At 45.8% G+C, this 13,494-nt stretch overlaps 1 protein-coding gene across 1 annotated transcript in view; it reads left to right on the forward strand.

Annotated features, from left to right (window-relative positions):
* Positions 1–13,494, forward strand: part of LOC149306326 (F-box/LRR-repeat protein 16-like) — a 45,642-nt gene that overhangs the window by 23,371 nt on the left and 8,777 nt on the right. The window contains exons 2-3 of the mRNA XM_089540462.1: positions 9,807–10,531; positions 12,820–13,328. Coding sequence (XP_089396588.1) covers positions 9,821–10,531; positions 12,820–13,328 — 1,220 coding nt within the window. The 5' untranslated portion in view covers positions 9,807–9,820. The remainder of the gene's footprint in view (positions 1–9,806; positions 10,532–12,819; positions 13,329–13,494) is intronic.

The following is a 13,494-nucleotide window of genomic DNA, read 5'->3' on the forward strand; positions in this document are numbered from 1 at the left end:
CACTGTGTCTTTTAACTGTATGCCACTTTGAGTCCCAATTTTGGGAGAAAAGCAGGGTACAAATATAATAATAATAATAATAATAATAATAATAATAATAATAAATATTAAGTGTTGGATTATGGACGTCAACAATTAGAGATTACAACTGTACCTGGTTGTTGGGAAAGTCTATTGTTCCCCAGCTACTGTGAGGTTTGCAACTAAATACAGAGGGATAAGAGGCCTAAATATCCTTAAACATCAAATCCCATCTGATGGTGGAAGCCAAGAAGGGTCAGCCCTGGTTAGCACTTGGATTGGAGACCATCCACAAATACTGTTGCTGTAGGTTTTATTTCAGAGGAACTGGCAAAACCATCTCTGAGCATTCCTTGCCTACCAAAACCCCATGAAATTTATGGGATCTCCGTAAATTGACAGGTGACTTAAAGGCACACGCCTAGAGAGACACAAAGGTGGGATTAATATACCTGCATGCATAAATGGATGTGTTTGCTGTAAGAATATTTTTATGAATTATGTGACATTCTTTCTAAGAGTTGATTTCATGCTGCTGGTGATAAAGCCGGTGTCACTTCTATACAATTTTTGGTGCTCAGAAATGGAGATTAATTCACGTGGGAGAGGAATCTTGCACCTTTTGTTGCAAGCTCCTGTCAGTTTCATTTCTGTTGACATTGGCTCCTAGACCTGATGTCCTTTCTTTAAAGCTGGGTTTTGCCGAACATGAGTTTCTCCGCCGTCTGTTCGCTTAGTGCAGGAAACACCGTACCCGGCACATATCAAAGGAGGAGCCTTTTCAGCTCAGACTTCTAGGAAATGTAGTAATTGGATGTTTCCCTCGTCTTCTGGAAATGTTATTTACTGCCACACATCCCTGCAGCTCTGCTTCCTAGCTGGGCCTAGCAAGCTCCAGCGCTTGGCATCTTAATCTGTCTTGCCTTAATTCCAGATGCTCCATAAAGCGCTGTTAGTGTTCTCTTTTTTAATGCCTCCGGTCAATGGAACATATGAGACAAATTTATTATTATTATTATTATTATTATTATTATTATTATTATTTTCTCATCCATAAAGCCTTTAGTGTGCTGAAATTCTGTATGTTTTCTGGCACTGTTTTCCTTTGCTCCATCCTTTGCTATACACCCCTCTGTTTTAACCTTCAACTTATCCATGGGTCTTATCAATATCCATAATTTTGGTCCCAAAACCTGCCCTCGACTTATACATGCGGTTGACTTACAGTCGAATATATATGGTAATTTAGCAGCAAGGAGAGAGAGAGCAGAATCTGTTGAGTGCAAACCTTTTGCATTCAGTTTGCTGCAACTGACACAAGTTGCCAAGCAGAAAGGTGGGAAGAAGAGAAACCGGGACATTTTAAAAGCAGCTGAGAAAGTGGGACGGCAGAGGATTAATAGGGACTGTCCCTTCCAAATTGGGACGGTTGGAGGGTACTATCAAAGCTTCACTAAGGGCAAACCTTGCTTTTTTGGATGACAACTGAATCTCCCATCCAGGATTGCGATGCAGTGCCCTCCCATAGATACGCATAATAGAGAGCAATTGCAGGGTCAGCGTGCAGTTTTCCTAACATAGCTGCCATCTATCACCAGTCTTCGAGCTCTCATGCTGAGGACCGCATGATGTGCCTGCTGCCAGCACAACCGAGAGGTGTGGGTGGATGCGAGCCTGTAATTGGCACCTTTCTTTTGAAGTGAGAGCCCAAAGCTCTCGCTCTGGAGTGTGAAGATCTGTGCTAATAAGCCTGGTAGCAACGTAGGCACTCGGTTGGAAATTTGTGGAGCCCACGGCCTCTGAGATCAAAATGGGCCCAGAGACACGCACGCGTATGCACCCTGCAAATCCCCGCAATGAGATTTGGGATGGCTTTGGGCCGCACGCCTACGCTCAAGACGGAGGTGGTTGTTCAGGAGAAGTGATCTGCATATGAGATAGGCTGAAAGGGGGTGCTGGGAGCCCTTTGGGTGAGTAAACACAAAGTAAAATAGCATAAGCAATGAGGATGCATCTGTGGCGCTTAGGGGTGGCTAGGGAATCTGATATTTGCAAACACCCATATCCTACCCTCCAACTGTCTGGATTTGGCAGGGAGAGTCCCAATGAATCCTCTGTGGTTCCTTAGTTTAAAAGAATTTTTTCCTGCTTTTAAAATGTCCTACTTTCAATGTATTACCAAACGAACGACTTCCGGTGGAAACACTGGGGGCAAAATGTCCTCATTTCTCTCCCCACCTCCCACTTTCTCCCTTTGTCCTCTGCTTACTTCAGTGATAAGAATCATGGAATCCTAGAGTTGGAAGAGACCCCAAGGGCCATCCAGTACAACCCCATTCTGCCATGCAGGAATTCTCAATCGAAGCACGCCCCAACAGATGGCCATCCGGCCTCTGTTTAAAGACTTCCAAAGTAGGAGGCTTCACCATACTACAAGGGAGCGTGTTCCACAGTCGAACAGCTCTTGGTGTCAGGAAGTTCCTCCTAATGTTTTGGTGGAATCTCTTTTCCTCTAGCTTGCATCCATTGTTCCAGGTCCTGTTCTCTGGAGCAGCAGAAAACAAGCTCGCTCCATTCACAGTCTCTGCAAATTGATTTCAGAGTGGAAAACTAGTTTGCACTCTTTTCACTCAGCAGTAGGAGAGGAAAGAAAGAAAGCAGAGTTTTCCCTTCCCAGTAGGCTCTGGTAAAAGCAAACTGCTGTAGACTTTCCCATCTTGAGTGCTCTTCTTCATTAATAATTTTGGACATCTTGACCGCACTCTGGTGTCACTTAGCCATACGTGTCTGGTTGTCATTTTGGAAATGTTGGAAGGTGTGTAATATACAAACTAAATTGATCTGCTTGTCTGAGTCTAAAGTTAGCTTCAGAATGCTGTAGTGTTCTGGCACCAAAAAATTAGCCCAAATCTTGTTATCATACCCAGGTGAAAGATCTGGCAACTCTACTTCCCAGTCCTGTCCCCCACCTTGGCATCCTCTTCTAAAATAATAGGGGCAACGATATTGCCTCCATCACAGAGTTTATGTAAGGCTGTTTAAAGGCCCAGGAGCAGACCCAGTTAAAAGCAGGTAGCAAAGTTCACATCTGAGTCCCTTTGGAGACAGCAGCTGCACAGATTTCATGTGGCTTCCCCACTACCTACAGGAAAGGGGTTGAGATGTGGAGACATGGGAATTGGGCAGCCGAAAGACTGGGGAGGGCTTGTGGGTACAGTCCGCTGGGATCTTGGAAAGCTTCCCACTTAAGATGCCAGCCAGCGAGACAGAATCTGACTTGCTCATTTTGATTTACAATCTGTCCTTCTCGTCAACCACCTGGCTTGGGAGTTATCGCCATGCTCCATCTGCTGCAGGTCAGGCTAATTCCAGTGGCAGCCTCTTCCCTCCATGCACCCTGAGGCATCAAATAAAGCATAATGCACCACATCCCCCTACGCCAGGTGCTGCTATATTTGCCAGGCCAGGAGCATCCTTGGTCCTGGTGTTTCAGGGCCAAAATATAACCTGGGAAAGACGCAGACGTGATGTTACAAGGGGTAGTAACCATAATATGTTAACCCATCAACTAGGGGTTCCATCTTGCTTGCTGAAGAAGCCTGTGGTGCTTTGAAAGCTTGCAACAGGTATATTGTGGCATTTTCAATGGGCCAATAAAGGTATCAATGATGGGTTTTTGTTTGTAGGGGTTCACAGAGTATGTCATCCAAATAAAAACCATCAAATCTAACCAGGAGGAAAAGAGACATACGCACACCCTTTTCAAGACCATGCTCTCGCCTTGAGATTCCTTCTCTTTACCCTGAAAAAAGGAGAACAGGGGCCAGGATTTGAAACCTGAGGGTGTCTCTGTTGCAGCTTACAAGGTTGTTGTCATTGGTGGTGGTGTGTGCCCTCAAGTCGTTTCCGACTTACGGCTATCCTGGGGTTTTCTTGTCAAGATTTGTTTAGAGGAGGATTGTCATTGCGTTCCCCTGAGGTTGAGAGCATGTGATTTCCCTAAGGTCACCCAGTGGATTTCATGCCCAAACTGGGAATCTAACCCTGGTCTCTAGAGTCGTTAGTTCAATACACAAACCATTACACCACACTGGCTCTAGCTAGCAAGTAACTATCTGCAGATAACTGGTTGCTTGTCATGAATTCCTTTCCATCAGTATCTAAGGTATAACTAAGTTATAATATGATGGCACATTAACCAACACTAGGGCCTAAATACCCTAAAGGCACTAGCTCCCTTGGGCTATTACTAGCCTGACATACTGGGGCTTCTCAGGAGGATGGCACATTGAGAAGCCAGTTTGCAGGGGTACTTGAAGGATGCTCAGGCATGCTGACCATGGGGCTTACTCTCCTCTGTTTCTGGGCATCCTCTGTTTTCATGACTGTCTAATCCCAGTCTAGGGCCCTCTTTTATTCCACTGACTGCCCTGGTTCCATCCTTTGGACTCCTGGGATTTGAATTTTAGAGATGGGCATTTAGCATTCCAGCCAGTCCAGAATTTCACCAGACATTACAAGGAATCTCAGGGCAAGAATGCACTGGACACAAAGGTGTGTGCATATACATTTTTTACATATAACAGGCATCTGAGAAAGTAGGCTCAAGTGTATGGGAAGATCATGCTACCAACTTCTTTCTTTGCAAGCTGATTTTCTTCATATGTTAGACCTGGTTGTTGTTGTTGTTGTTGTTGTTGTTGTTGTTGTTATTATTCTTTGAATGCTGTACTCCAGGCAGCTAGGATTGATGGTTTATGGTCTCATGCTCAATGGTAAACTATGGTTTACTGTCTCGAGTATAATGACATTGCGCACCCTGTGCTATTGGTAGGTCTTGCTTTTAAAATGTTCCAGTTTTCTCTTTCTTCTTTTGTCCTCTGTCTACTTCAGTTGCTACAGCCTGAGTCCAAAGTGCAAAAGCAGCTTTCTTCAATTCACCTTGCAAGGGAGAGAGGAGAGGAGGGCTTGGGAACTTGCTTTTCCTAGTAGGCCGAAGCAAAAGCAAACTGTTGCACCCTCTCCAAGCTTGTGTATCCCTCATGAATTCCTTTTTGCCATCTTGACCATGCGCTAATGTTCCTTGGTCACCGTTTTCATGCTTGAAATGCTGGAGGATATGACTTTGTCTGTGAAATCTCAGGGCTCCAGATAGTCCTCAGCTAGCAATTCTACAAGAGGGAATAATACACTTTTGTTCACGTAGCATCACTTAGCATCTTTTAACCAGGCTCTGGTGTTTTGGCTACTACAGCCTGGAATTTGGGTTTGGGCGGGTTTTCAGCGGAGACTAGAGTACCCGCCATGCTGCCAAGAAGAAGAAAAAAGACAAAGCAACGATCCAGCATCTGTATTTCTTTTCCAACCCCAGCCAGCTGCTTCCTTGTGTCTTGACTGAAAGGAAGGCCTGCTGTGTCTGCTTTTGGGGGAAGAGGAAGCGTCGCCCGCTGCTTAGCGTGTGCTTGCATGTGTGGGGTTCTCCATGCCAGCTGGCTCCGCGCAGCCAGTCATCTGCATTGGCACGTGATCTGATGCAGCATCCAAGGAAGCCAGACAGCAGAGCCCAGCCTCCCTTCAATATGTCTGAGCCAACAAGTCTCTTGAGAGGCAGCCTCTCGCTTTGCGCTCTCGACAAGGTCGGGTCTGAATGCCCACGATGAATCCAAAGTGACATGTGGCCAGCTGGTGCTACTCAGGGCTGTCCTTTGGTATGGTGGAGTTCGTGGCCTGGCTGAAGGAAGGGCATCGGAGAAGCCATCAATAATTAGTGGGCATATTTATAAACCTGGGAGGAAAAACCCACTTCGGAAATGGATCGCGAGATGATCATAGAATCATAGAGTTGGAAGAGACCACAGTCCACTCCCTGCCATGCAGGAACTCACAGTCAAAGCATCCCCAACAGACGGCTATCCATCCTATGTTTAAAGACCTCCAAAGAAGGAGACTCCACCACCCTGCAAAGCAGCATCTTCCACTGTCAAAGAGCTCTTACTGTCAGGGAGTTCCTCCTAATGCTGAGGTGGAATCTCTTTTCCTATAGCTTGCATTCATTGTTCCAGGTCCTGTTCTCTGGAGCAGCAGAAAACAAGCTTGCTCTATCATCAATGTGACACTCCTTCAAATCCTTAAACAGGGATATCATATCACCTCTTAACTGTCTCTTCTCCAGGCTGAACATCCCCAGTTCCCTCAGCTTCTCCTCGTAGGGCATGGTTTCCAAACCCTTCACCATTTTGGTTGCCCTCCGCTGGATATGTTACGGCTAGCCAACATCCTTTTTGAACTGTGGTGCCCAGAACTGGACGCAGTATTCTAGGTGAGGCCTGACCAAAGCAGAATAGAGTGGCACTATTACTTCCCTTAATCTAGGCACTATAGAAATTGATGCAACCTAGAATCGAGCAGGGTATAAATACTGCAAGTAAATAAATACATAGAATCGCATTGGCCTTAGGGTCGCCATAAGTCAGAAATGACTCAAAGGCACGCAACAACAAGAACAAATTCTGAAAACAGTTTGCATTAGATAGCTATAGCTTTATTGATTGAGGAGCCCTTAAGATACAAGTGTGCACTTGTTTGTTTGTTTGTTCATTGATGGATGACCTCTGAATTCTTTGGACAGGCGTCCAGGACTGGAAGTGTATTTTACTGCACCTCTTGGTCAGTTCATAAATAATTTGGTTCCATAATGAAGTCGGCATCGGAGGACATTACAACCCAGAGCACACATGGTCTGGTCCAACCTTGCAGATGCGTTCCATGCTGTGGTGCAATCCATCACAGTGAATTCTCTGCTTGCGTTCTCACTAAAAACAACCCAGCCTCCAGACTCCTACATTCATTCATTATTCTCTTGGCCCAGGAAAAGCCTGCTGAAGGCCTGTGTTAAGCACCCTGCCAGGGATCCAAGCAAAAATTCATTCATAAACTAGTTAAATTACCAATGCCTTTGCGAATTCCGAATTCTCCATAGTTAAGGTTTGCTGCTGTTTCTTGCCTGGTTATTCACAGGATAATGGCACTTTAATCATTCTCTTTAATGCATTCGCTGATGATGCCAGCCACAAATGCTGGCGAAACGTCAGAATAAACCCTTCCAGGACATGGCCACATAGCCTGAAGAACCCACAAAAAACTATGGATCCTGGCCATGAAAACCTTCGACTTCACATTTAATACAGACTGCTTTTGCACTTTGAGTTCATTTTCTAGCAGTTGAAGAGAGCTGAGGACAAAGGGGGGATGATGGGGGGAGGAGAAATGGAAACGACTTGAAAGCCGCTCAAAAGTTGGGATGGCAGAGATTGAATCAGGACCGTCCCTACTGAACTGGGGCAGTTGCAAGGCATGCATTGCTGAGAGCAATACAATTGGCCCTCATTATCCACATATTTTTTTATCCACGGATTCAAGCATCCACAGCTTGAAAATATTCCCAAAAAGTATACTGTATACTCATGTATAAGTCTAGAAATTTAATTCAGAAATTGACCCCAAAAAACTGACTCGACTTATCCATGGGTGAATGTAAGTACTGTCTCTTAACTCTTATTTAAAAGAAGGAACCATCTCCCCATGAAAAGCCGGAGTATAATATGTGAAGCACTGCCCCCTTCTACTCTCTCATCCATCCAATCTTAAGAGAAAGCACATAGAGTTATGTCTGCTAGAATTGTATAGGTTCTTTGCTTTGCTTCATCCTTTGGATCCTTTGCTTTATGCCCCTAATTTTTACCCTCAACTTATCCATGGGTCATAGCAACATCCATAATTTTGTCCCCAAAACCTGCCCTCGACATATACATGAGGTTGACTTATAGTCGAGTATGTATGGTAAATTCCAAATAGCGAACCTTGATTTTTCCATTTTATGTAAGGGACACCATTTTACTATGCCATTGTATTTAATGGGATCCGAGCATCCACAGATTTTGTTATCCACAAGGGGGTCCAGGAACCAAACCCCAGTGTACCACCAAAGCTTAACTAAGGGCAGATCTTGACAAGGGATGCGGTCACACTGCAGAAATAAAGTAGTTTGACACCCCTTGATATTCCAGACTAACACAGCTCTCCCAATGGTCATGGCAGGGACATGCGGAGGAATGCAAGAGGAAAGAAGCCCATCATCCACGGCCGGACTATGCGCCTGCCACTGCTGATGCCAACTGTGAGTTCAGGTAGCCTGAGACAGAGGCGGAGGGGACTGGCTCTTTGCTCCCCATGGCACGCTTGGCAGCAGAGCACTGCTGGAAATACATTACGAGTTCAAGCGCATGAATATTTATAGGAGCATTTTTATTTTTAGGTTGCATCTGGGATCTGGCTTTTTTCTCCTCGATTTGAACTCGCCACAGGCGCCGGGAAGGGGGCCATCCTCTCCTCCACCGTTCTGCCCTCTTTGAGAAAGCTTGTTACCAAGGATCCATTTTCTTCTAGAAGACCAGCTTTTTAAGGCTGAAGGGTAATCCCCCCCCAACACTTTTGCAAGCTTCCCCTCCCCTGCACCTTTTTTGTGCAAGTCCCAGGATTAAACTGCCACTTTCGGTTGCTGTGGTTACTAAGGAAAGTTGTGTTAGCATGACAATAGCAGGATAAGAAAAATGCACCAGAGAGATATCACTAGAGAAAAATTGGCTTCCAATTCCAATGGGGGAAAGTGGTGGACTCAGATCTGGTGGAGAGGAGCCCTGGACAGTTATGTCACTTTTTGATTGATTGATTGATTGATTGATTGATTGATTGATGATTGATTGACTGCAGTTCCTACCATCTGGCACACTCAAGACGTGTTGGACTTCAATCCCATCATTGCAAGTGACTGTCTATGTTGTCTGGGAATGATGGAGTCGCAGTCCCACACACCTGGAGTTGTTAGAAAGGGGACTGATTCAATTGATTTGATTCATATCCCCATTGATTTGATTATTTTACTCCTTGCCCATTTGTCTCCCAATCTGCGGCTCAAAGCAGTTTGCAGCCTACGTTAAAACAAAAGAGCTAAAGCAAAGGGTGGTTTTTATGCGTGCCTTTTAACCTTTGTACATTTTAATGTAAATTTATGTTGGTTTTAGACCGTTTTCAATTTTTTAGTAATTTTTTTTAAAAGTGTTTTTATTGGTGAGCCACTTGGGTCACTTCTGAAAGAAAGGTGGCATACAAATGAAATAAATAATTGATTAAATATGTGGTACGAAAGTTTTGTAAAACTATTATAAACAATGGAAGATGATGATGATAGATAGATAGATAGATAGATAGATAGATAGATAGATAGATAGATAGATAGATAGATGGATGGGCAGATAGATGGGCAGATAGACAGACTGATTGAGTTTAAACATTTTGAAGCCATGTATGGTTGAATCTCTGGATAAAGAATCCATGGATATAGAGGGATAATTGGAAATAGAACACTGTAAGTAAATAGTTACTTTAAAGCTATAACTATAGTGGTAACTGTATTAGATCTTATAGCACCTTTGAGACTAACGGAAAGAAAGAAGTTGGCAGCATGAGCTTTCATAGACTTCAATGCATCTGAGGAAATAGACTAAAGTCTATGAAAGCTCATGCTGCCAACTTCGTTCTTTCCGATGGTCTCAAAGGTGCTACAAGATCTCCTCCCTACATACTGATTCCACAGACTAGCATGGCTATATCTTTGAATTCTGCTAACCTATTGGGGCTTGGAATAACCAACTGGTTTTTTTGGTGGGGGGAAGCAACTTCCCAAGCTCTGTCCCTGTCTCCTAATACGTTTCTCCCCTCTGTTCCAGAGTGACCCTGGAAGATGTCGAACCAGAGCAACGGTGATACCAAACCCCCATGTTTACCCCGGAATGGGCTAGTGAAACTCCCCGCTCAGGCCAATGGACTCGGCTCAGCCAGCATCACCAAAGGGACCCCAGCGATGAAAAACCGCCTGTGCCAGCCCTCTTCTGTGCCTGCCATCCTCAGCCCAGCCTTAGCCAACCACACCGAACTGCCCATCCCGAGCCTCGCCTCGCCCTTGACCTTGGCCACGCTGGCCGGCGTGCCATCTCCTTCCACCGCTGCCTTGGTGGGGCTGAACTCCAGCGAGGGCTCCCCGGCCAATGGAGAAGTCCTCTCCTCCTTGGAGGGCCTCTCCGGTTCCTACAGCGAAAGGCAACTGGCAGTAGACGAGAAGATCCTCAACCGCTTGTTCATGTACTTTTCGGCCTGCGAGAAGTGCGTCTTGGCCCAGGTGTGTAAGGCGTGGAGGAGGGTCTTGTACCAACCCAAGTTCTGGGTGGGCCTGACGCCGGTGTTGCACACCAAAGAGCTCTACAACGTTCTGCCCAGCGGAGACAAGGAGTTTGTCAACCTCCAGGGCTTTGCCATCCGGGGCTTTGATGGCTTCTGCCTCGTTGGGGTCTCGGACTTGGACATTTGCGAGTTCATTGATAACTATCCCCTCTCCAAGAAAGGAGTGAAGTCCATGAGCCTTAAAAGATCGACCATCACAGATGCAGGCCTTGAGGTAGGTCTTTTCCAACCTGAGCTGAGAGCCATCCTTGACTTGGTTGATGTGGTCATGATTGGTTGCTGTTTGTTGTCATGCACCTTCAAATTGTTTCTGGCTTATGGCTACCTTAAGGATAACCTATCATTGGGTTTTCTTGGCAAGATTTGTTCAGAGGAGGTTTGTCATTGTCTTCCCTTGAAGCTGAGAGAGTGTGGCTTGTCTAAGGGCGCCTAGTGGGTTTCTGTGTCTGAGCTGGGATTTGAACCCTGGTCTCCAGAGTCGTAGTCCAACATTCAAACCACTATGCCATGCTGGCTCTCTTAGTCATGACTGATGTACTTATTTATATTTCCAGACTTTCCAGCAGTCCCAGTTTGGTACGAAGCATCCCAGTTAATCCTCCACTCTCCCACATTTTCAGCTGTTTTTAAAATGTCCTGGTTTCTGTCTCTTCCTCCCTCTTTCCTTCAAGGGCTGCAAACTGAGTTCAAAGTGCTCAATTGCATGTGGTCATCATCCGTGCAATTACTCACCATTTCTGCTTCAGTTGCGAGATGCTTTAAATGTGCTTTAACCTCTCTTTAATGCCAAAATCAGCCCCAGTGTGATAAACTCCTAATGCATGATCTTTCTTCTTCTCTGCCTCACTCTTACAGTGAGGATATGCCCTAATCCATGATCTTGCTTGCAGTTAGATAGCATGCCCTAATGCATGATCTTTCTTCTTGTCGGCACACTCTTGCACACTGGAACAGGTTTGAAAGCCTATCCTTCTAGATGTATAGGTGGAAGTCCCTCCTGCTGAGATCAGTGGGGTTACTACTGTGTCATTGTGCGATGGATCACGACCTTCCACTGCCTTTCCCTCCTCTCTGGGAGGAAAGCGGAGACAAAGCCATCCTCCTGCCGTTCCATCTGGATCTCAGCAGTTGAGATCCAGTCTTTGCAAAGATTTAATTTAGCTTCAAGGAAACAGATGCTGAAGCGAAGGACCCCTTTGACAAAGGCGGCGGCGGTGGCTGAGAAGTGAACAGACCGCGAGGGGCAAAGGGCATGCAGATGGTTTCTATACCTTTTTGTCTCTCCTGGAGGGAACACAAGGCAGGCGCAGGTTGTGATGCTACTCATGGTTAACTCAAAGTCAGCTCTTTTGAACTCAGCATAGGGCCTGATGGGTTGACCAAAAATAAGGTACGGCGGCACCAGAAGAAGAGAACCAAGGCAGAGGGGTGGTTTTCAGAAAAAACTGCATACCTTAACTGAAAAATGCAGAGGCAATTTTTGAATTAGTTTAATTTAAATGGATCGGTTGTCCATTTCAGCAGACAGTGGAAGGCTATAGACAAGTTGACCTGTGCTTTGTCAATATTTATAACTGTTGATGGGTAATTTCAAAGCCACAGGCCTCTCTTTTCTTAGGGCTTTTCTTCTTTTGAACCAAAGCGAAGATTATGGTCTTAGGCTACTTTCACACCCCACAGTTATAGTCCTATGATTCTGCTTTAACTGTTGTCATTGCGTCCGGTAGAATCCTGGGATTTGTAGTTTAAGGGCGTTTAGAATGATCAGCCAGAGAGCTCTAGTGCCTCACTAGACCACAAACATCAGGATTTTGTAAGATGCAGCTGTGGCTGTTAAAGCGGAATCATAGCACTGTAATTGTGTAGTGTGAATGCCCATCCACACTCAGCACCAGGGCAGCAGACTGAGGCCACACAGCAGAATCGACGCAGTTTGATACCGCTTTAACTGTCATTGCTGCATCCAATGAAAATAAACACACTATCCCCTTTCTCCTGGCTTTCCTACCTCTGAGGTCCAAAACACACTGCAGAAATAATCCAGTTTGAGACTGCTTGAACTGCCCTGGCTCAGTGCTAGGGAATATTAGGAACTGTAGTTTATTGTGGCACCAGAGCAACCTGACAGAGAAGGTTCAATGTCTCACAAAGCTAAGTTCCTAGCTTGTGTGTTCTTCCCCATAGATGACTTTTGCTTTATGTTACTTGGCCACATCTGTCCTTGTTTCCATCTGCAAAATGCTGGAGGATATGATTGAATGACTCCATTGGGTATGACTGATAAACTCCATTGGAGTTTATCTCATGGGGGACAATTATATAAAGTATAAAGGACACTATTGAGGAGATCATGGGTATGGATTTACAGGAACTAAGCAGAGCAGTGGAGGACAGGGAGTCTTGGAGATGTCTCATCCACAGGGTTGCCATGCATCGAAATTGACTCAAGGGCAGTGAACAACAACAACAAAAATGACTGAATGTGTGTGTTCCCTTTTGCAGGTGATGCTGGAACAGATGCAAGGGGTCATGAGGCTGGAACTGTCCGGGTGCAATGACTTCACTGAAGCCGGCCTCTGGTCGAGCCTGAATGCTCGCATCACCTCCTTGAGCGTCAGTGACTGCATCAATGTGGCCGATGATGCCATCGCGGCCATCTCTCAGCTGCTCCCCAATCTGACTGAGCTGAACCTTCAGGCCTACCATGTGACAGATACGGCCCTGGCTTACTTCACTGCCAAGCAGGGTTACACCACCCACACCCTCCGCCTGAACTCCTGCTGGGAAATCACAAACCACGGGGTGGTCAACATGGTGCACAGCCTCCCCAACCTGAGTGTGCTCAGCCTCTCCGGCTGCTCCAAAGTGACTGATGACGGGGTGGAGCTGGTGGCGGAGAACCTCCGCAAGCTCCGGAGCTTGGACCTCTCCTGGTGCCCTCGGATCACGGACATGGCCCTCGAGTACATCGCCTGTGACCTGCACAAACTGGAGGAGCTGGTGCTTGATAGGTAGGTTGGAAACGGAGCCCCATGATAGTTTTCAGGAGAAATGGGATTGATGGTGGGAACTTGAGATGCTAGGAAACAGGTATACAGGAGAGGAGAAATGTTCCAGCAGTCTCTAGAACAGTGGTTCTCAACCTGTGGGTTGAAACCTCTTCCCTAAGACCATTGG

The sequence above is a fragment of the Sceloporus occidentalis genome, unplaced genomic scaffold, assembly GCF_023333645.1.
Source record: "Sceloporus occidentalis isolate IW3139 unplaced genomic scaffold, rSceOcc1.0.p SCAF_10, whole genome shotgun sequence".
Classification (NCBI taxonomy): Eukaryota; Metazoa; Chordata; class Lepidosauria; order Squamata; family Phrynosomatidae; genus Sceloporus; species Sceloporus occidentalis.